The sequence below is a fragment of the Mycteria americana genome, chromosome 5 (assembly GCF_035582795.1).
Source record: "Mycteria americana isolate JAX WOST 10 ecotype Jacksonville Zoo and Gardens chromosome 5, USCA_MyAme_1.0, whole genome shotgun sequence".
NCBI classification, from domain to species: Eukaryota; Metazoa; Chordata; class Aves; order Ciconiiformes; family Ciconiidae; genus Mycteria; species Mycteria americana.
Genome location: NC_134369.1, coordinates 39,567,367 through 39,591,945, shown reverse-complemented (window position 1 = coordinate 39,591,945; position 24,579 = coordinate 39,567,367). Strand labels below are relative to the sequence as shown.

At 40.4% G+C, this 24,579-nt stretch overlaps 1 protein-coding gene across 5 annotated transcripts in view; it reads right to left on the bottom strand.

The window, feature by feature from the left end:
- MEIS2 (Meis homeobox 2) overlaps nt 1-24,579 on the bottom strand; it is a 175,044-nt gene that overhangs the window by 111,415 nt on the left and 39,050 nt on the right. For all 5 annotated transcript variants that reach the window (XM_075503037.1, XM_075503036.1, XM_075503038.1 and 2 more), the window contains exon 8: nt 11,052-11,197. In XM_075503037.1, the coding sequence (XP_075359152.1) occupies nt 11,052-11,197 (146 nt within the window). The remainder of the gene's footprint in view (nt 1-11,051; nt 11,198-24,579) is intronic.

The following is a 24,579-nucleotide window of genomic DNA, read 5'->3' as shown; positions in this document are numbered from 1 at the left end:
AATTATAGCAGTGAATTGTCTGCAAATGCCTAGGGTAGGTATGCACTAAGCAGCGGGATTTTTCTGGTCTGAGAAGTGTTTGCTTGGCATTTAATGGCCACCATACAACACACGCATACAAAGTACGCCGTTTAAAATTGAGATGTAAGTAGGCACACTATGTGGAACGATGTGGGCTTCTTTGGATTGTCCTAAAACTCTGCAGCTCATCACACCATCCACAGAGAAGTTCATACCAAGTCAGGAAGCACCTCTCTTTTCTAAGAGATGTTAGTTCATGCAATAAAGTGTCCATGTGGAACTGGAAGAAAGAGAATTGAAAAGAGCCAGACCAAGTAACACAACTCTTGGAATAGTCTGCTGAAACAGTAAAGGAGGGTGGAAGGGAGAAGTAAATTAAATAATTTTCCCCCTTTTTGTGGTTCACAACAATTAACCTGTTTTCACATATGTTTCCATTTCATTTCCTACTTTATATCTGAAAGAGATCATCAGAATATCCCTTTATAGTTGAAATTAAAGCACCCTTTAAACTTTTAGATTTTGAAGTGATCCCTCAAATTAACCAACTTTACTTGCAATTTAGGAGTGCCACCATTCCTATGCACCTATGTATTCCTATGCATCATTCCTTTGCTCACTCCCCCAAATACACACGTCACTTTTCTGACCACATAATGCTCCTTATTCCTGTTATCACACATATCATGACCTTTCTCACTCTTCACATTCTATATCCCTGAATAGTCCGTTTGTGGACTATCGAAACAGCTGTCAGCTGTCTGCATGTGCTCCTCAGTAGGCAGGGAGCTTCCCAGCATGAATCATGGACTTTGCAGTAGCCTTTCTGTCCCTTACTCTTCACTCTAGGTCACCCTCCTGCTTCCCATTTCTTCATTCAAGCACAAGTGGGATACACAAGTGGGAAGCACCTGGATGAATCAAAAGAGGCAGCAGAAGGATCAGGACTGGCTGGAAAACTGCCAAAGTCCTATTTCACACCAGGAAACTCCCTGGGCTGTTGAGGAGGGGAATAGCCACCAGTGACTTCTTGAAGTACAAAGATGCATTTGTTAATACTATCGCACTCCCTTTATTGCCCCTGGGCCAGCAGTTGATGCCCAAGGTGCTTTCTCTTGCTGCTTTCTGGGAAAGATATTTGATACCATTTGCATGCAATAGTCACCACTTCAGGTCACCAGCAAGGAAAGGACCTGACAAACAAACATAACCCAAGCCCGAGCCGCTGGAGCTAAAGTAGCTCGCAGCAATCAAATGCTGTCATTTTCAGTGTAGACCAGAAAGAACATAACACTCTTAATTTTGTATTAAATGCTCCCTCATAAAGGGAAAATAATCCTGAACTTTCAAAGTCTACAGAAGTTCAAGTATTTCTACAAGCATTGCATGACTGTCATGCTAGTTCAGCAGCAGGATAAAACCACAACAGAAGTGCAGGCCTCTGTAATTCAGCTGATGCTAAGTATAAGACACAGGTCTCACGCAGAGTTTTTAATCTGTAAATATCAAAAGCACTCCAAAAAGCAGCCATCATCATTATGCCATACTGTTTAAACAGGGAAACTGAGGCATGGTGTCTTGCCATGGTCAGAGCTAGAAACAGAGCTGAAATCTCCCCATGCCTGGCCAGAGCTCACTTGTGCTAAAGCATCCCGGGGACAGTAGTGAAGGTTCAGACACAAGAGAATGTGACAAATAGCTGAGCACTCAAGAAATTTGTCTTTCTATCACAAAACAGGGGATCCTTGAAAGACTTGTTAAGTATAATTTCTGGATAAAGTGGCTATAGTGTTTAATGCTCATTAAGGTGCAAAATTGTGTTTGTTTGTCTGTCTGTCTCCCGTTATGATTTCACTGCTTCCTCTTGTCTAGCTTTTTCAAAGGGATCAGAGTTCCACTGGAATTAATGGAAGCATGACTGAGAGTTACACACTGTTAGGCACTAATCTGTGAATTATCTGCAAATATTTGAACACAGAGAAATTAAACCTGCATTTTTTACCTTACCTGGGAGGAAAGAGAAGCGCTTTTATAAAGATCCATGTACGTTCACAGAATATCAACTAACAATGCAGCTTACATCGTCTTTGGGGTTTTTTCAATTGGCATAACAAGCTTCAAAGTAGTCTAGACTAGGCCATGATCTTACAAAAACCTACTCCTTTTATATACCTAGTATACATTAAGAAAGTGAACAGGAGCTTTCCCATTGCTATGCAGTTTAGTCAAATAGTATTTCCACAGTACCTCCACTTTAGAGTATCAAGCTGCCACTTTGAAATGTACCTCAGACCAAATAAAAGCTTGATCCAGATGATAGCCAAATTTCTATAGCATTAAACAAAATAATATATGCAGATTTTTTTTAAACACTAAACTAAAATATTTGCTGCTGTTTATTTGGCTATCCTGATTCATTGTGCTGAGATTGGAAGAGTATGTCATGAGATGTTAAACATTTTATGGACATAAGTAGTCAGCTGCTACAAATAATATACATGTTTCGAACTGCCATCGTAAAAAGGTAAAACCAAGATTTAAAAAAATCTTTACGGCATTATACAGTGAGTTGACAACCTATCATCCAGTATTAGACAAAACAACTGAAATTAGTTCTGGCAGATTTGGGGCTAGCAGTTAAAAATAAAAATAGCAAATGTAAAAGCATGAAAACTGTATTGCCATTACGCTTAAAGACAATAATAAATCTTTAAAGATGCCAATGATTGCTTTGGATACTACAAACGACTGCTGCCAATCAACTCTAAACTATGTAATGCATAGTATTCTAAGTAGCCTAACTCAAGGCAAACTCCACCACACCACAGGTAATATTGTCTGCCATAAACTACTTTCTTCATTAGGCAACAATAAGAATTGACATTTCCGTTTCCTAGCAGTTGTGGAACTGTTGGCAGAAACGTGGTGTTTTTTTACAGTATAACTCTAATTTTACAGAAAACTTCTTTGAAACCAATTACTCTGCTCATGGATCTTGAAAGGAAGGTCTTAAATAAACACGTCCTGAGGCAAAACTGAGAGGCAGCATCACTTTGCACAAACAACGGCAATTGCTTTTCCCTTAAAATTATATTTTATATGTGCTTACACTCGTGTGCACACACTAAAGAGAAAGGGAAGAAGTATGAGTTTTCTGATGACAACTGTTTTAGGTAGTGGAACTTGAAGATACTGAAAAGAATTCTCACCTCTAGTTGACTGTGATCTTGATTTTAAAAGGCTGCAGTGCACAACTTTTATTAGTGCAACGTTCTTGGAGTGTTTAAACACTACTTATATTTGCATACGCTTTAGTTAAACCCCCTTTTACCTTGTGAGCCTCGAAGCCACAACTCTATATAAATGAATTCTTGTCACTACTACTTCCTTGTTTCAATTACTTTAAGGAATTCATTACTTGGACTTTGGTATTCTTTCTTCTTTTCTTTTCACTTCATTCCTATACTGACTCTGCAAAGCTTTGTAATCTGACAGTAACAACCAGAAAACACTGGTGGCTGATCCTATCTTTTGCTAGGCCACGTTCAGCTTGCTCAGTCGAGGCTTTTTAATCAAGCCTCAACTAAAATCACGCACATGTTTTTCGTTACACTCTGTTCTCAGTAATTCCCTGCTTGAAAATGGCAGGTAAAATATTAAATTGGGAAGTGACGTCTAGCCACGTTATCTGATGGTTTGGCAGTGGCTGACCTCATATGCCACATGAATGAAATGCACCTCGCTGCAGTCCTGACACATTGTGTTGCCTGTTGAGGAGGAGGAGGAGGAGGAGGCAAAAACAGGCAGGGCGGTGAAAAAAAAAAAAAAGGAGAGGCGAAGGTAAAGCATAACTAGCTACCGTCAGACAGGGTAGTGTGAAAAACTATTAGAGCGGGCCTGGAAAAGGACCATTAGGTAGGCTCAAGAGCCTAAATCGTCCCGGTAGTGCCGTGAAAGGAGAAAGGACTTTGCTGCAGCCCCTCAGCCTGCCGGGGATTCGGGGAGGGAAAGGGGACGAAGGGGAAGGGAGAGCCGGCGGGGAAGGGTGCTGCGTTTCATTTGCTCGTCCCTCGCAGGATTCGCAATTCGGGGATTGTTTGGGGTGTGTGTGTATGCGTGTGTGTGACTTTCACCCTATATATAACTTGGAATCTTATTAGATAACAACTCGGTGACACTGCAAATCCAGTATTTCTCAGAATGCTATTTTTGAAGCTGAAACACACAACATATTTTGGTCTCCAAAGAAGTACAATAAAGATCCCCCCTTCAAAATAAAACGAGAAGTCAAAAAAAAACCCCCGAATGCACATGTAATAATTTCCAGGCGGGCTTCCTGTGATTGTATCCGATTATTTAAATTTCGGACTGTCTCTTTAATTTGAGGAGCGGGGAGAGAGGCGACAGATGGCAGACAGAATTGACTTATGTCCTCTATTCTTCTGCAGAAGAAGGGGGAGTGCAGAAAGTTTGATCGAGGCAGAAGCTACAGTACGCAGGCCTGGCTATAACTATCTAATAGGTCTTTTGACGGATCGGTTCGGAATATTTAGGTTTTTTTCTCCCCCAGACAGGCTTTGTAACAAACCCACGGTCCTGGAGGTTGCCATGGGTGACGAGAGCGCTGACATCCAGTCCCAACTACAAATAAGCACATGACAAATGGGCCCGGAGCCCTCCGACAGCCCTGAACCTTGGTGACCCCCTAAAATACCCAGCCTCCCCATACCCACGCCCCCCCAAAAAAGCATTACCGAGTATATTTTTTAAAACCGAAAGCTTGCACTTAATTGGAAACACTGCCATGTAACCAAAATGCTTAGGACAGCATGTACAAGTAAAAATAAATCACGCAGCATTGTTATTTAATGCGCTGTGACATCATTTCCTGAAATTAAACAGAGATGACACAGATTCAGACAGTCCCTGCTAAGGTTCAGTTCAAACAATTCACAGATGTTTTCCTCCAGCCAGCAGAAAACAATGCGGGGCTTAAAGCTCTCCTCTCCCTCTCCCTCTCCCTCTCCCCCTCTCCCTCTCCCTCTCCCCAGCCTTTTCGCTGGTACAAGGAGGTATGGCAGTTTTATAATACATGCTCCCGCAAAAATATTCTTTTTTTAATTTAATTACTCAGGCTGTTGTACTAAATAGATGGATCATTGTGTCACAAAAGCATCAATTTTTCAGAAGAAATAACAGATGTCTATGTAACAATGATTAGATTAACCACTCCCAGACAAAGCTAGCTTTTGAGGCCCGCACACCCCATGACCCCGGGTTCCCTCTTCTGTAGGGGGTGGATGTAGAAATGTCAGATCTAATCTCAGATTCCATTTTTAAAACAAACAAAGCCCCACCCCCACCCCATTTCAGCTCTTTTCTTTTAGGATTGTGGCGTTTAAAAGGTATATGAACGTTCGGTCTGTTACTAGATCTTTGGGACTGATTTCATGGCTGAGGACTAGGAGCGCTCGGAGGATGAAACCTTTCGGCCTGGGATCAGAAGTGGCATTTTCAGACAGATTTCCAGTTTTATTCTGTCCAGGCAGGCAGGCAGGCAGTTTTATTCTGTCCGTAGCGCAGGCAGGCAGGACAGGAGGGGGATGCTGGTGACATTAGGCAGGGCTACGCTACCTCCAGCAATGAAAACAAATGCTAACGGCAGCCACCAGCTCTTCTGGTGAGCGACCAGAGAACTTTGGGGTACAAAGACACACAGCTCCATCACCTTGAGGACCACAGGGCGTGGGCGTTTAACATTCAGATACTGATTTTTCTTTAGCACTAGGGTGAAATCATTTAACCTCTCCTCACAAAGTTTACCGAGCTGAAAAATGAGCACGGTATTATTTTGCAGGACGTGCTTCCAACTGGGCGGTGTTTGTACGGTCCGAGAGGTCTGTCCCACATCGGCAGGCAACTTATTACCTGGCTGCAAACTCAGAACGTGGTCAGCCCTGCCTAAAAAGCAGACCTGGAATAAAACTGTACCTTAGGCTCCTCCAACTCTCTGACTACATGGCGCACTGAAGCGGAATCGGCAGCCATGCGAACCCACATGCAGGAGAATCAGAGGACGTCGTGCGTTTCCTCAGTGTACCCTGGGAGCGTATAGCACGTAACAATGCGGTCCAACGCAAGCACTAAAATTCGCCAGAATGGCTTCACATTCCTGTATTTTCTTGAGTCTCCCAGCCTCCTTGTCACCATTTTAACTGGGCAAAGGTCTGTTGTATTTTCGATTTTGGTTTTGTTTTTTTTAAAGTACAGCAAAAACATCGATGCGAAGAATGCTCCTCCTGGATCTGGACTCTGAGGGAAGCTGTTCTTCTACTGTTTGACAGGAAAGTAAGCTGTTCAGTATGGAGCGCAATAGCCAGCTATGATCCCAACCCTCCTTTAGGTATTATTCCTAAAATCACGATATGGGAGGAGATATTTATGAAGGTGGGATGGTTTCAACTGTTTTGAAAGCTCGCTCCAAGATTGGCTTTGGTTGACGACATTCATCTCTAGAATCAAATCTAATGAATAAATAAAACAGCTGCCCTGTATAAAAGGTTTGGTAAGCCATTCATCAAAATACGATAGAGATACATTATATTCTCAGATACACCCACATAAATACAGAAAAAAAAAAATCTATTTCAGTAAAACTATTCATATTACCCAATCTGGCCACCTGAATACGGCAAGTTAAGAAAACTAATTCAAGTAAGTACAAAAGCTGTGGCTGGTTCATTTTAACACATTCCAACAGAACTTACTCTAGCCTGACACCAAAGCAGATGAAACCAAAATCTACTGTACAAGAGACTGTGTAAAGAGCAAGATTTTCAGCCAGAAGATTGTGGAAATCAGGCTAAAATGACACCGTTCAAACAAATGTTAGGAGACAGAACTTCAGCTAGCAAAAAAGCAAAAAAACCAGCTCGACTCCACTGACTTCAGGGGAGCCATCCCAAATGCCATCAGCTGGGAATCTGGCACTGTCATAAAAAAGGTTTAGTTTGCAGGCTACCATTGGTACATCTGGTACTTTTAGTTAAGATATACATCTTTTTACAGACTGTAACAAAAGAAACAACCAAAATAGAATTTTAACAAAGGGCATCACTCCAGGTAAGTGTCAAAGAATAAACGCCTCTCTGTTCTACCAGCTCTGTAAAAGAAGGGGAAAAAATGTTGAATGTAGCTAAAGCGTAGTCCTTGATACACTATGCTGCAGGAAGGGATGAACTACCAGAGGTACAAGTCCCTAGAACAGTATAATTACTTCCTTTATAACTTTGCTCTCTTCTGATTATGTGCATACATTTTAAAGGTCCTCCATCCTTCTAAAGGGCGTGGGAGGAGGGGGGCCGGCTCTGTATAGTTGCTGGTAAGAAATCCTAATCTCAACATTGGTGTAAGCTAGAGGTGTCTATACATTTGAGCACTTCCTGTTTTCACTTTGTGATCAAATATGTTCTTTGCAGGGCAAATAGGGGAGCACTTGAGGGAGGAAAGCAGAGATGTCTGAGAGGCTAATTGAGTGTACTAAGGACTCCTTGGCATAGAGGAAAAGGAGTCTTCCAAAGCTATGAATAAACTCTCGGCTTGGGTCAGATTTCTTGCTGTTTCTTTTCTTTAACCACCTTTGAACTCAAATAAAAACAGCCTTAATGTCAGGTTTACCTTTCTGATGTCGTAATCTTTATGTACTATTGAAAAGCTTATACTACCAGACTAGGATTTCCTCTACTTTCTTAAACACTGGATATTATCCAGAAAAAGCATACACATTTCCAACCAATTCATCCTCAGATCTTTCATCTTCCGGTACTGTTGTAATTCCAAATGTAAGACAGAGCTCAGTAAGTGAACGAGAACATGATAGAAGCTCCTACTCCTTGCATTTGATTTCCAACAATAAAAACATGCATGTGTATCCTATTTCAAATATAATTAAAGTTACTGTGAAATGGAAGCTGTGATAGGGGTTAGAAATTGTTTTGAAAGACACAGCCTGTCAGATACATTCATTCTACACCAGAGTTCAAGTGCCTGTCTCTTCAAAAAAGCCACTTAGGCAATTCAATTTTTAAAATCAGCTACCTTAGGAGTTTGCAAACTGATTGAATAAAGGAAAAAACCAGCATTTTATTTAAAATCATAAGTAAATACAATTAGTCAGAACTGAGTTACTCTCTTTGAATTTGACAGTCTAAAGGAATTTCAAGTTTAATCTATGCCATAAGAGATGGACTGCCCCTGCCTCTCCTTCCAGGGAAACCAGAGGTTAATGATTTTTGTCATATTGAGACTAACAGCTAACAATTGCTACAGTTGGCCTTTAGTATTTTATTTGTCCTTTTGAGGTATTCAGAATAGGTGACAATGGCTTGCAGTTGAGAACATATGTAGAGAGACCCCTGTGGCTTATGGAAAAGTTGCTCCATGCTGGTTGGGTGTTTGAAAAAAAAATACAACCAGAGCTCTTTTATGTTCTTCTCCTTAATGAATGCATGAATGTCAAAATGTACCAATGGCCCATTCAGGGGGCAAAGCCTAAGCAGCTCCTTCTTTAAGAACACATCCTGAGATGTAAAATACATTTGCTTAACAAATTAAAATAATGAGATAATTCAATTAGTTTCTTTAAAAAAAAAAAAAGAGAGAAAGAAAAAAGGGTACATCAGGGGATTATTGTAATACAAGAACAGGTCATACAGCACAAAGGAGGAACAAACCAATTTGAAATAAGGTTAGAGTAGTAATGAAGGAATGTACATTGAATCATGGACCGCCATTGTAAAGATATTTACTTGAAACAATAAAATTGTACATCACAGATTCCCCCGTTCTGGCTCAGCCAGCGTTGCACTTTGAATGGACAAGCTAATTTGAGAAAAAGTGCGAGATCTTTAAAAGAAAGGAGTTCTCTTCCTTCCCTGCATGTGTTTATGGCAAGAATCCTTCTGAATTTACATTGCACTGGTCAGGGGTCTCCATTATCAGTTTGCAGGTCTGAGAATTACAGCACAGTAAATCTTTCAACACCTGCAAACTCATTAAAGCTTGGACGGTAAAAGGTTTGGGGCTTTTTTCTGTTCATTTAATTTGATTTTTGCGAGGCCATCCTCACCAGTGATGGCAAATTTCCTCAATTCATGCAGGATGGAGAGGGTCAGGAGAGAGAGGAAGGAAACAAGGAAAAGGGATTTCAAAAAGCCAGGAGGACTTTCCTCAAGAGAAGCAAGAGGCAGTTGACTGTTTAATAAGCATGTGTTGAGTGCTTTCAAGGAACACGTGAGAAAGGAAGGCAGGGAGAAAAAAACCAAGATATCACAAATTTCATAAGAGGAAATGGAGTTAACACGGAGACATGTACAAAACAAACTGGTTTATCTGTGGCCCTGCTTTTTGCTGTCTGCCTGTACTACTCCTCTAAAGATACCCTCCAGCTAAATGAAAAACCCTCCACTCACACTCACTCGACTTCCAAATTAAAAACATTTTACAGGTTAGTAAATCTCCAGCTGAGGTGATGTAGCAAAGAACAGCTGTGAAGTAATTTTGATAATGATGAGAATAATAAGCACATGGCAAGGTTCAGGGCTTTGCTGTTGCAGCTTCAGTGCTCCTGAATAGATAAAAGTGATTAAATACTCCTGATTATCCCTGACCAATATGTAATGGATTTACAGCCCTTTCAATTAGTCAGTATTTGCTTAGGACTCATTATTTTGTCTTTGGTTAAGTAATCAGCCCAGAGACTCATGTTCTGTCTAATTCCTCTGAGCCAAGTGGGTACAGGGCACCTGACCTTTGAAATGGCCATAGCTGGGAGGCAGGAATAACCACTACTCCAGCAGAGACACTGGCTATTCCAGCTAATCCTGACCCCACAGGCCAGATCAATGCACCTTCGTTTGCTACTAATGTCCTTACATCAAAATGATGGTTTAGAAATGTGGATCTATCGCTCCCCCCTTTAGCTGTGCTGCTAGCAGAGCAGTTCGATAGTCCCTATCATAAATAAATCGGGTACCTTGTCCTGAAATCATTACGCTGTAACCAACATCAGCTACCATGGAAATTTATACAACTTTGGTAGAAGAAGAGGTAGTTAATAACAGTTAGCATTTTAAGCCTTATCAAGTGAGAAACAATTTTACAGTGAGAGGAAGAGGAAAATCAATTGATAATTTTACCCGTTTCCATTATTTCCCACATGAAGTAAACTACAAAGAGTGTTACTAAGTTTTCTGTGGAACCATGTTTTTATGCCTAAGTGAAGCTATAGCAGTCGACAGAACACCAACACATTAAACCAATTGCAAGCAGGAGGATAAAGATAGCCCACGGAAAGCATTGCTTTTTCACATATTTAATCTCTCTCCCCCAAATGTGAATATGGCTAGCTTTTAACATAATGGACTTGAAGAGAAGCTAAAAAGGTGCTTATTCTCTCTGTTATGCAACTGAAGAATTAGGGACCCTGTAAGCCTTCTATATTTCTCTACAAAAAGTAACAATGACAAGTTTGCAAGCTGCTCCTTTGACTTCTCTAACATCCACAGTGTATGTCAGAACACGCAGACTGGGGCTCTCTCTTCCACCACATACATATGAAGTTTGTGTAAATAGAGGCCAGCAATAAAGAATCCAGAAGGCAGAGCTTTATATATGCTAAAGCAAGAAACCCTTTTTTTGTCCTTAGGAACACTTTGAATAGTTCAAAGCAAAAAATGGTTACTTTATATGTAGGTGTTGTTCCACACTAAGGCTTTGTACTCTCTCTTTCTCTCTCTATAGGCATGTATGTGCGTATATATATATACATATATAGATAGATAGATTTCTTTCAGATTTGTCATGATTCCAAGAGCCAAGAAAAAAAAATCTAGAAGGAAAAAAAAAAAGCAACAATAATTGAGCCCTAATAATGGTCCAAAAATTATAGGGACAATTGATTTCTAATAACGATGAATAAACCTCATTAGGCACATGAATAGAAATCCATTTTGGTTTTGGGCACCACTTACTGTGAGATGCTGGAAAAGCCACGCTCTCATGATATTTGTTGCTACTTTGGGGAAAATGCCTCTTTTCTTCTGACGCTTTTTGTCCTTGTCTGGGTCATCGTCATCCCCTGTACCAGGTGAGGCTACACTGTTGTCTAAACCATCTCCTACAACAAAGAGAAAAGCAGGAAGGAGGAGACATTTAATGAACAAAATATAGAAGCCAAAAAGTATCGTTAATTACCAAGTCACCACCACAGTTTTATTTTGGTTTGCTAGATCAGGCACATACACTTTCTCATCATATATGAGTGCTGATACAAATATGTAAAAATTAGAAACCATGTCTCTCCAAATACTAATTTTGCATTTCACACATGCATATATCATTAATTCAATTATAATTGTGTGCTTGACGTAGTGCAATAGCTCTTTGTCAATTATGGGATTCAATGTGGGAAAACCTGCCGCAAGAAAACCCATTCACTGTAAATGCATCCCTACAACCATTCTGAATACGTACTATAAGTAATCAAGTTAAATGTTCTGTAGTCTATATATTCGAGGCCCTCTGCAGAGGTGGCAGTAACCATGTCACCGTTCAGTGCACATAACACACTGTCAGATGAGCCCCTCCCCGTAACCATCACCTCCCAACGCACATACATACGCACGCACAAACACGTACACCTAGTATGACCCTGCATATAGCATTTGCATGACATGAAAACTTCTACATCTCTGCATCAGTGATTATTATCATTAAAAAAAAAAAGATGCACATCAAGGTAGAGCTCTCACTTAATCAGAACTTTCCATCAACATCTTTCTCTTCTGTGCTTTTCCGTGGCATTAATTGTGCATTAGCAAAAATCATTTACTTTTAACAGTCATAGTTATTTTTTCTTGCCCTCCAGCAAAAATGCCTTGAAAGCCTGCCTGGAGGGCATCTAAATTATGTATCTGAAAAACTCTTCTGGCAAGGCATTGCAGGACCCCTACTTTCTTAAAATTCATACGAGCATGTCTTCCTGTTTTTGGGAAGGCATCAATCAAGAGCAGCAATATATGCCATATTCCTACATTAATATTTGAACTAATAACTTTAAAAAAAGGAAAGAAACAAGATCCGACTTGTGGCATAATCAAATGCAAAATAAATGAAGAATACTGGGACAGCACTGAGACTTTATAGATTGCTGTGTTTTCCTTACACATCATTAGCCCGGAGCCACACGAAAGAGGAAAACAGAGAAGTGGAGAGTTTATGCTCCCTGCTGGTGTTTAAGAAGCCGAGGTCCTGGAAGGACATCTGGGAATTGTGCTGAGACGGTGGTTTTTGTAATTTAAGAATAGACATTCATTAGCAGTAAATGCCATAAATCCCATGCTAAGTAAAAACCTTGTCCAAGAAAGCCTAAAACAATAAACTCTGTGCTCAATGTAGCCTGAGCTAGACGCTCCATAGCTTCCTGAGGAATGCTATAGATTCACGAGTTCATTCCTATAGCCTTGTCTAGCTCTGTAGTGCTACTAAACGAAATACGTTGCTGCTACATACAGTCCATTTGCTTCAAAACTTGCATTTCAGCTCCATCTTCCCTCCCGTGCCAGATCACCCTTCTTCCACTGCCTCCCCTCTGAAAAACCAACCCTTTTGGACCGGAGAGACAGAAAAAGCCACAGCAAAGAGCTGGCAGATTAATTTTATTGACATTTCCATTTTCACTGCAATGTGATACCCTCCATCACATGGAAGAGATGACCCTCACTATTTACAGACTGACAGGCCACTTCATTACAACCACCCTGCCCCAAGGCAGAGCAGCTCCTTTCCATCTGCCCAAACACCAGAGCAAGACCCTGAAGTCGCTGCTCTCTTTCTCATGCTCCTTTTTCTTTTTTTTTTTTTTGTTGTTTTGTTTGTTTCCGTTAACGATAGAGAAAGGAGAGTCGAATCACAGCAAACTAATCGAAGAGATTATGGAAGCCCTAAACGCTGTAACCAACTGTTCACTTTTGCAAGATGTTGGTTATGTAGAAAGCACTCCTTTCCGTTGCTCTCTCCCCCCCATGTATTCCACCCTCTCTCTCCCTCTCTCCCTTTCCCTCTCTCCCTCTCTCTCACACACACACACACACTTTCCACTATGCCAAGGAACTGCTGCAAGGCAAATTCTCACAAACACTAATGGCTTCTGACTGCTCCTTGGCAACCCCAGCATTTTAACCTGGGTGGATATGCTCTCCAAAATACAGACACTGGAGCTATCTCATCAGCTGTTCATGTGACACAGATGGAGAGTGGCTATTAGGAGCCAGGCAATGGGCCTTGGGGATCTGAGGTGCTGTACTGTAGCCTCAGGCAATTTTGAAAAGCAGTACCCGGAGATGGGGGGGAAAAAATCCCTACTGAAAGTGCAAGTTTGAAGTCAGTCAGTCTGTTTGTCTATCTGTCGTGCAGATAAAGATATCTTTGTCTCTATGTAAAAGCTACGTATGTATGCACAGGATGCGTGGAGCTGTAAAACTTCTGCACTGCACTACCCCTTCGTACTGCAGAAGCCCCGGTTCACTCTCTGTATGGACAAATTCCTGTTTCTCTGCCTATACATACTCTCCTGTTTGTGAGCATCCTCAGCAGGAGTCGCCTACATGCTAAATCAGTGTTTAGAGCTTTTGGAGAGGTTGTTAATACCCTGGTTTTAAAAAGCTAAGAGCAGCCCAGGAGATGAAAGTTCAGCTAAAGCTTCCACTGCCTTCCCACCTCAATCAGCAGTTGAAACGGTAAGAGTCAGTGCTTCCCTAATCTGCTCCATAACCTCATGAAAGGAAATCCAAATATCGTACTCCAAGTGACTTCAGAAGATGAATACAGCAAGATTTGTTGCTCCTGGTGAACTACAAGCCCAATCCTGTTAAGCTGTATTGTCATATCTTTAATCGCACTACAACTGCTCATATTAGTGAACAGTTTCTAGTGGCAAGAAATCATAGAAGTAGCCCATAACTGACTTTTCCAAGATGGCATGATTTACTTCTTGGATATGGAGGGCCTGATTCTAGTTTGCTGTGTCCAAATAAACATGAGTTACTTTAAATGAAGAAAAAGAAATTATCAAAAGTGAAATAAAACGAACAGACATGAAAGTCACTCTATTGAAGACTGGATTGAGTATACTTTTAACTGCTGTATGAAGGAATCCAAATTTAAATCATTTAAACCATCATTACAAGTGATTCTGCTTATGTGAACTGTTCATATCCTGATTTGGATGGTAATTTGTAAGAAGAGTAGAGTCAGGTCCTAACTTGTATGGAAATTGCAATTATAGAAGCATAGTCATCACAATTTTCTAGTGGGGAAATTAAGTCTAGATTTTGGCCCACTGACTCTCTCTCTTTCACACAGCAGCAAAAAAAATGAAGGGTGACTTTCTCCTGCTTTGCACACTGTTCACTCATTTATTCTTGTGCAAGGAGTACAAGTGATTGCAAAACCCTATCACTGTTCCAGGAAAGTGGAGAATTCTTAAGTGGCACTCTCTTTGTGGAGATATCAATGACTACGCAGGGTTGAAGCCAGTAGAGAATTAGGCATACCCAGCTTGTTTAAGATTATATCAATGCTATATAATAGTCTCAGTAACCCCTATAAAAGACGGAGACAGTTTACAAGAAACTTTGCAAAGTGACCCACATGAGGTTCCTTAGAGACCTTCTCTTCTAGGGGAAGGGCTGTGGAGGAGGCTGAAGATGCAAGTCTTCTTTACACAGCGGGAAGTTAGGCTTCCACACTGGCTCTGTGTAAAGACACTCTTAGCACGTGCTGAGGGTTTCTTCCCACAAGATAAATTATTTTGCATTGAAAGCAAAGGAGACTACCTCTCATTTAAAAACTAATGAATAAGTAGTTAGAGCAGGGTTTCCATTGCACCATAATTTCAAACTTAACTTGCTGCAAACTGACTTTCTTGGACAGACTAATTTGCTGACCCCAACGTTCATACAGCTAAGGACTCTTTGGAAAACACAGTCCAGTCCTACAGAAGGCCAGTCTAACCTTATTGTATCAATGAATTTCTCTTTGACAGTCCCTCCACACTATCAGTACTACCTCAACCCTAGTCCTTGTTTGTGTTCCTCACAGAGTAAAGACCCAGCAAGAGATGAAGCGAGTGCTGCTTAGAAGCTGCTCATCTAGTCTTTTCACCATTTGTGAACAGGATGAATAACAGATTCCCAAACTACCCAAAATTATAATTGAAAAGGATAACCCAGTCAGGCCATAGCACAGAAGCCTGGTAACAGCCCAGATTCAAACTCTAGAAATAGTTTCTATTACCATCATAACAAGCAGAGCAGTAAGAAAAGTGATTTCTGGAAAAATACATTTCAGGACCCAGTGTTTGAGTTTCTTCACCATTGGAGGTCCCTTACAGCTTTATGGTTTGTCATGCTAAAGGAAAAGAGAGAAAAGCAGGGGTATCTAAGGCAGGGGGGAGACAAACCACCATTTTTCTAAAAATAGTGCAAGCAATATGAAAACCAAGTTAAAAGATTCTGAAAAGGAAAGCTGCAGTGCACTATGCTGATCTTAAGTAAACTACTCCACAATCTTTCAGTCCAGTATTTTGATGGAGTAGAATATATAGATATAAATGCAAAACAAAGAGGAGAATCTGCATGCAGCTTATATTCAAAATTTGCAATTATTTGTTTGTACTTATAATGTGTCCTTCTGGACACATAAGTATTGTAAACCATTATTAATAAGGATGTTCAACTTAGTAATATGATCGACATCACCACCAGAGAAAAATCGTAAAAATCTGGTTAATTACCACTGCCAAAAAGCTGGAAAGAGAAGTGTTTGAATACGTTTTGAAGATAAGACAGTCTGTGCTGTAGGGAGGACTAATAGGGAATGTCAGCTCCAGAACCAAAGACCCTTCAGAAGAACTCCTTATCTCCATTCCACCCTGTTAAAATCATCAGACTTTACGCTTACAGCTTCAGGAGATCACAGCTCTTTGAATGAAGTGCTGGCTGTGGGGTTTTTTTTCTCCTTCTCTTAATCATCACTGTTCGTGGAAGTTGACTTAGTCTCCTCACACCACAGAAGCAATACTTATCTACCACATCTTACTGCCTAGGGAAACTGAGTTAGGATAGGTTATGGATGGCAAACCTGGGACTTGGAAAACCACAAACAGTTCAAGTGGGCATCCCAGCTTAGAGCTGTGCCATTGTCAGCAGCGGTCTGCCGGTACGTGTGCTGGTTTTGCTGAATTACTTGGCTGCAGGAGAAAAGGTGCCATCAGAAGCTGTTCAGGCCTGACACAGGCATCCTAGGTTGACCTGCATGCTCAGCCACCACTTGTCCCATCCTGGAGTGGGGTGTCCTCAAGTAAGCTGTTCTAATCAGCCCCCTGCGTTCCTTCCCCTTTTGCATCTCTGAGACACCGACACGTCCCACGGTGCTATGTCATATGTTTCAGAGAGTATCTTGGAGAGAAAGAAAGGTTGGACACTGGTGCACTAGAAGGAACAGGAAGACTTCAGACATATAGTACTACCATCTCTCTTGACTACAGAAGATGTTATTCTTTTGCCCTTCTAGCAGCAGGGAGGAGATGAAGAGCTGGCCTTCTCTCTGCTGTTCTTTTGGAAGCTCTTTTGCTTTCCAGAATATAATCCAGCAATTCCACGGGGCTGATACTGTAAAGGTGACATGTACCAATTTCACACAATCCAGGCATTAATAACTGTTGTAAATTCAAATAGGAAGAAAAGGAAGAGAACTTAAGCCACTATCAGACCTTACCTACAAAGCTATTCTACTCGGTCTAATCAGATTTTAGCATAGTTTGTCAGTCAGGAGCCAGTCCCTATTGCCATCTGGCAATATGTGCTAAAGGCTTAAGGAGTTGCATGTTATCTGGTATCTAAAGTGTATTTACAACAAGAGACAGAATAAAAACTGTTCATTTTCTATTTCTGGATAGGCACCTTTCTCTAATCGCTAATTTATCTTATTTTCAAAAAAGCATTTACAAATATTTTATTATGTACTCGAAGGCAGGAATGACATTCCTGCTATGTTATTGTTATAGCCATGCATGCTATAAAATTGGTGATTCAAATCTTTTGAAATTATTTGCAGAACTGTAATGTTTCACATTTCCCCTTTTATTATTTTCCTGTCCAAAAATAAGAAAAAGGACTGGCTTTTTTGTGCCCTTAATTGTCTGTGTTTAAAGCCCATGTTTATTTGTGAAATGAATCGAGAATTCTTAGAGATTATATTCAAAAGCCAACAATATATTTTTCTAGCTCTCTAAAGACAACACCAATAAACACCAGCTTAAATTTTAAACTCTTTTATACAGCCCGCAGGTTTGTGGTTCGTTCATTATAATCCAACATTTTTTCACATCAGGTGAAAAAAGTGTTCCAATGCAGCAGACAAGGGGAACAGCAAAGCAACCTGCTAATTACTGATCTCTCTTACGTTCCTGCTGTGCTAAACTGTCCGGACATGTTGAAGTGAAATTTTTCTGCGATTTTCAAGTGACTAGTTCATGGCCCACTGCCGTGGAGTGCAGGAGAAGGGATGAAATGCTTTAGTTTACATGCAACATTTACTAACTGTGTGGGTTTTCCGACATTAAAGAGGGGACAGTGACCCATGCCACCTTTTTCACACTCAAAAGAGCACTGAAAAAACAGTCTTCATAGGCTTACCTCAGGCTTCCCTGGCCCTTAACACCCTCCCCCCAGGGTAGGAGCAGAAAGAGAAAAAAGAAGGGATTTTATGCTCCTTTCTCTTCAACTTTTCAGGCGGTATAAGCAGCATTTAGCAAATTCAGCCTCCAAATGGCTCCAAATGCTCTGAGCTGCAGGGGCTCATCCTTTGTTAGCCTCCCTCTATTTACACAGGATTTACGCAGGCTCTCCACTGAAGAGACCACATGTTTCTGACAGAAAGCACTTCCATTCACACTGCATCAGGCAACAGGATTGTAACCACTGCAGCTTCACGCTGACCTGAGATTAGGGATTTCAGCAACATTGAGATGGTAACAATCTGCTAACTAACGAAAATTATCCATGGAGAACTCTGCTGTTTACTCCAGTTAAAACTGCCGTGGCCAGCTAGATTAGGTTACTTAAAAGGACAATTAAGAACTAGCTGCTGTCAAGAATATGCATGTCCATCTACAAATAACATACACACGCAGAAAAATATCAGCAGAAAAAAAAAGAAAAAAATCAGACTGCAGCTTGGATTAAAACAATTTCACCCACTGGCTGAAGACATAAAGTGTAAAAACAGACAGATGGACACATATGTAAATGTGGCTGCATTTGTTTCTCTGAAGCTGGCAAGTTAGTAGTAACAGTATAGTTTAATAATTTATTTTCCATGGTATTTTCACACTGGTTAACTGGGCAGCGGCAACATCCATGCGGAACTTCAGGAGCAGAATAACTCCTTCTATCTAATCGCTACGGGGGCAAACGGAACCAAGAGACCTCTCTTGGCTCTACCCACAAGGACTCAGTCCTGGAACCCGGTTAGCAGTCTGGGGATTTTTAAAATCTAGTATTTTTTTTTTTTTTTTTTCAACTCAGTTTGGCCAGTCAGGATTTCTGCACTGAGATTTTTTTCCCAGATTTAGGATTTGTGTCAGGGTTTTTCAAAATGAATTACACACACACAAGCACAACAAAAATTGTTGTTTGGAGCTTGTGGTTTTTTGCTGAATAGCCTTTCATGGGGCAAAAGAAAATTAGATGGGAACACAGGGCCAGAAAGGACCACACAGATCCAGTTTTTGATGAGTTTTATTTTGTCGTCTTAATTCGGCGAATTATTTTGCTTCTGCAGCAAAGAACAAAGCAATTTACTTACGTAATAGTAACTCATACATGCATCCGATAAGCACGTAAAAAGTACACGGTATATTCTGAAGTTCTCCATAGTATATCATAATAAAGCTCTTCTGGGCACTCAATGATTCATTTTTAGTGATCTCTCAAATGCCCTTATCCACAGTTAACACTCAGATTTTATTAAGGAAGAAAGCAGGGACAAATGTCCACTTAAGTCCCAGCTCTCAAATTCAACTCTGCTTGCGCTGCAGTACCTAAAGCTAAAGCTTCTTTAATGTTCTATTCGCCTCCCCTGTGTGGCATTTCTGCTAACACAGAGTTCACAATCTTTCAGCCCCAAACACAGAAGGCTGCTATCTTCAAGTCATCCAAGGAATGTGCCAGATACTATCATCTCCCCTGCAATACAAAGAGCCAGAAAGAGGCAGAGACCAAAAGGAGACCATACTGATCAGGTTACTAAAGTCCAGAAAGTCTTTCCCAGAATGCTAAATGTTAATCTTTGAACCAGCAAATGTTATAATTAAGATCCTTGTAGTTGGAGGAAATGCTAGCTCGAGAAGTCAAAGGTACAGCCATTTGAAGTTGCACTTTTTTGCACGTTTATCCTAATCTCGCACCCCTCATGCTGGCATAACGGCCATCAAGTACTTTGTTCTCTTCAAGCAAAATTATCATTAATGTCAGGGGCAGTTTTGCCTGAGTAAGGAGCGTAAGACCAGATCCTTGTCTTGTTCACACAGAATTGCAAGCGCTGCACAATTCCAAAGGAGATATACTCATTAAAACTTGTGGTTTATGCTGATTTATGATGCTCTTCTGTTTAAAAGTGAAACTCATTTTGTACCTCACTGGGAAAGTGTTCAATGCACTTGTTTCTACATGGCTTTAGCTTCAGTTCCCCCCCTTCCCAAAAAGTTGGGAAGTTTACTCCCAGGTTTTGGCACCTAGGCTGAAGGAAAGTGTTATTAAATTAGGTTTAAGTATTTTGTCTGCTTCGGTAATTACTTTGCAGTGTGAATGTAAATAGCTGTTATTCTGTTTAAATTTTTCATCCTACTAAACGCTGTCACACAAAATGTCCTTGTGCTGCAGTCTAAATGGAGTTCTTTTTAAATCGCTTTTTAACATATTTTTAGAGAAATATTTTTAGCATTCTCGTAGTAATTCTGTTAAGAATACCAGCTGCAGACTTTGGCTACAGCTGAGACAACAATAACAAGTCATTAAAGAAATCAGGAGACAAAAAAACTTTTTTTTTTTTGCCTAAAGCACATCTTCTTTAAGACACCATTTTCTTTTTTTAGTTCTCTATCCCTGTTGGAGTAAGTGGGATAGTGTTTTTAGTTTCCTCAGTCAATTGTACCAAAGTTAATATACATTAAAAAGCTATATTTTATTTTAAGTACCATTTCTTATTTGCTATCCTGTTATTTTTGTCATTAGAATAATATCAAATGTGCGCAAAATAGCCAAGTTCAATTAAAATTCTACCTGCAGGTGAAGTTAAGTAATTAAGTTCAATAGTATCTCATCAATATTTAACCTTTAACATTTTGCAGTTGTTTATACATAGCAGAATGTGGAGAACTTAAAGTAGATGATGGCTAGCATCCTGTACTGTTCTTCTTCATTAAATCATTAATGTAGTTTCTTTAAGAATAAAAATGGCTTTTTTTTGAAAAGGAAAATAGCCATCAGAGCATCTCAATTTTCCTTACAGCTGTTACAAACTTATAAATTGTGAGATATTTTAATGTCTTGCCGGTCCCCTTAGATAACATGCTATTGGACACAACTGCTTGTTCAGGAGACATCCCTTAAAATGATGCCCACTAATACAGCAAGAGTCCATGGACTGTCCACATTAGAAACCTCTCTTTTCAGGGTTATTTAGCTATTAAAAAAGCGCCAGCTGAAATATTGCATACAAGTACACATTCATAGGATTTCTTCATCACTTCCAAAAAAAGTTAGGACTAGAAATGTAACAGACATTTATTCCTCAGAGATACTAAGTTAAAAGCTTCAGTTATTAAAAAAGGACATTTGTTAGGCCACAAGTCCAAAATGCACAGTGGTCTGTTTTAAGATGTATTAAAAAAAAATGGAGGATGGCTGAATGCTTAAAAAAAAAGTTTTAATAGAAAAGTGTCAAAATGAACCATAAAAGCTTTTCCAGGTGATAAAATGTACACAAATATGTATGTTACATAAAACACAAATAAGAGTACTGTCTCGATATGCATTCACAAACACCTGAGCAGCATCAGAAAAGATGCTTGCTGTGAATGCATAGTCCAGAAAAAATAAAAAAATACAAAACAACTCCAAACTTGGCAAGTCTTACATACCATAAGAGCTCCAACACCTATGCACAGTAGGGTGGATTAACCCGCTGGGTGCTGCGGACATATATATGCACCTCCTCCTAAAGTGTTCATTTGGCTGGCAGTCTGGAAAATGCCAGAATGTGAAGGGTTACGTGGGAACACTGACAGTCGGCTCTTGTAGGTTTAAGTTAAAGCCCATACTTTAAATATAGTGTGCTAGATATTTGGAAATATAACTAATATTGTTTATAAGTGGTATGCTATTTGGTGCTCACAACAAAGGGCTCGATCCGGTGCTCGCTCCCACTGGTGAATCACGTTCCAGCCGACAACCGCATGCTTTGGACCTGCCCATATTTACTTTCAGGGTAACGTTTTTGGGAGTCTTTTCCTCCAAGAAGCCTTGTAAAGGTAAAGTGTAAACCATCTATACCTCATCTGCTATATATATTGGATGCTTAAAAGTGGTCGCTGGAAAGGCCTGAAACGTTTTGTCTTTCAAGTTTGGTAGACAGATTATAAGAGCAAGCATTTAAGAGCCAAAGCCCCTAGTTAGTCCCTGCTAGTTTCTTAGAGTCTGGCTTCAGCCATGGGGGAAGATACAGTTAAGAATATCCAAATGCCTCAAACTGGAAGAAGCAAGCAAACATACAGACATGTGAATTCTGGTCAGAAAATTTCAACTGGTTGACCAAAAAAACCAAAAAGAGACCTTTACGATATCAGAAAGGCTTACAAGCAACTTATTTTCTCCCATCTTACAGTTTTACTGGATTGTTTCCAGTAACCAGATAATAAAGTAAAAACAAACAAACAAGAAGGGAAGGCCATGGTCTTCTCTCTCCGCACCCAAACTATCCCATAGGATCCTTTGGATCTGCTTTAAGTGATAAAAAGAACTGGCAGAGCAATGCATAATTTCACAGAAGCACGGGGAAAAGCATTTGACAAAAGTTTCCATTAATTTGATTTAGAAAATAAGGAAGCATAAAAATAGGAAAACCAGAGAGCACTGACTTGTTATAACACTATTTGCCTAAAAGGTCACAGCACAAAACTAGAAAGCACAGACCCCCACTCTGACACCTGATGCTTTGCTTTTCTGTTCATAAGCCTGTAATTTCATTTCAAGTCTTTCATTGTAGCAGAAAGTGTTGCAAAAGACAAATACGCAGTGCCTACAAAGTCTTCCCAGACTGGTTTGTGTCCCTGAGCTCTTCCTAGGGAAGGACCTCACAAGTTGGGCTTCCATCACCCCACACTCCCCCCTTCAGAGGAGATAGGGTTGGCTATACGTAGGAACCCCAAACGAAAAACCTGGCAGGTTACGAGACTTCTCTTCATTCAGATGGGCAAAACTGAGTTTCCCCCTGGACAGGCTGTTCACCTAGCCAGTTAGAGAACTGACATGTAAGCCATAAGATCAAATCTAAGTCCCACCAATCAAGTAGCAGTCTGGGCTAAATGTGCTGATGCAGCAAATTTCCAGATCTTGATCACACTAGGCAGGGGAGCCATTCTTCTCAGTGATAAAGTCACTGAATGCACTCTTGAGGAGATAAAAAATTAAGAACTGGCTGACTTTGCACCATTTGAGTGAGGTATTCGCTGCTGACCCAGAACAACAGAATTGTCACCAGCTAGGAATCACCATAGACATGGTCATCTCTGACTCCTTACTGCAAGGCTGTTCACAGGAATCGTTTCTCAGCTGGTTAGTGGCATCAGTCCGGAAACTACGGTGTTTAAATGCATTATGCATTAGAAGAAACTTCACACAGTCCCTCCATCTCTCTCCTTCTCCCCCTCCTCTTAAAAAGTCTGTGAAAGGATGCCAATGAGAGGGCTCGATAGTCAAAAAAAAAGCAAATAGGATTTCAGCAATTAAGATTTGCCTCAAAGACATTAACCCCCCTTTGCAATTTTATAGTTAAGATATTTTTACCTGTGTTTTACTATGTCAGCTTTTAAAACTTACCAGAGATTTATGCAGCAGCTAAGAATTGAGATGCTAATAGTGTTGGAGCATTACCTAACACAAGATATTCTATTCCCTTTTCTGTTATTGGCTCAGAAAGTGACCTTCAGCAAACTTTAGGGATAAGGATTTTCAAAAGTGCTCAAATGAGCAAGGAACATAGCTTTCAATGAAAACTGCTTTAAAAGTAATACATAATATTCCTTTTGATAGTAATTGGTGGTGGCTCTTAGATAAGTGATTATATATTATTACTTTTAAAGACAAACATGCCAATGCACTCCTGCGCTTATTTGAGCATTACAGTTTTTCATGTCTGAGTATGGTTATTGTTTTTACTAATTATTCTTCATCTCTAAATGCATATCTTAAAGAGAACATGCTTTCTTTACATCCTGAAATACTCTGTTAGAAGGCAGGTTCTTGGACGTAGGTACTCGTGATCAAAATAGATACAACAAGGACATCTTATTTCTTTTCTCCTTCAGCTAAATAGCAGTATTTCCATTTACATTACTAGGAGCAAGGCAAGTCTTAGTGCTGCAACTTCAGTAAAGAGACCACACAGGCTTTTGTATCTGTGGCTGATCAAAATCGTGAAGTATGAACAGTATTGTCATCCAGTCTTTATCCATCTCCAGTTCCTGTGGCATACATGGGAATTGGTTCTGGGAGACAGAGCAAAAAACTAAGATTTGGCATTTCCCGTTTCTACCTCCGATGAACTCAGTGACAAAACACTCTCTGGGCCTCACTCTTCACCCTCCGCACACGCTGCGTTTCTGTCGGCGTGGATGACACGCACAGAGCGAGCCAGCTTTCCCAGGGAGGAGCAGAAGTGTGCAGAAGGACCGGGACCTGCCTGTGCTGCCGGTCTCTTTGCAGCGAGGATACTTACATGAGCACCAGCCCTGCACGTTTGGATGGAGGTAACTTCTCCCTGGCTCTCAGAGCACAGGAAAGAATTATCACATGGAGTGCAGGTCTGGGGCCATTTTTCTGAAATAAGAAACGCCAGCATTCATAATTCATTTACGAAGGACTAATGAGGCCCCCTTTTCAAGCCCATTTCTTTCTTACAAAATAGATTCATCTGGACAATGGCAACGAAAGAGCAGCTAAATCAAGGAGATGAGCAGGTCATCCTTTTCTCCTCGACCAGTGCTGCTTTCTGGTACCCGTGGTGGCTTTCCCCGTATGTGACGAAGGTTCGGTAAATAATGCAAGCCTGGGCCCTGGCTGTTGATGGTTCACAGATTGTACGTCCTTAGCAGCACCACCCCATCTATTACTGTGGAATTAGTTGTCAATACTACTAGTTGTACCAAAAAAATAAACT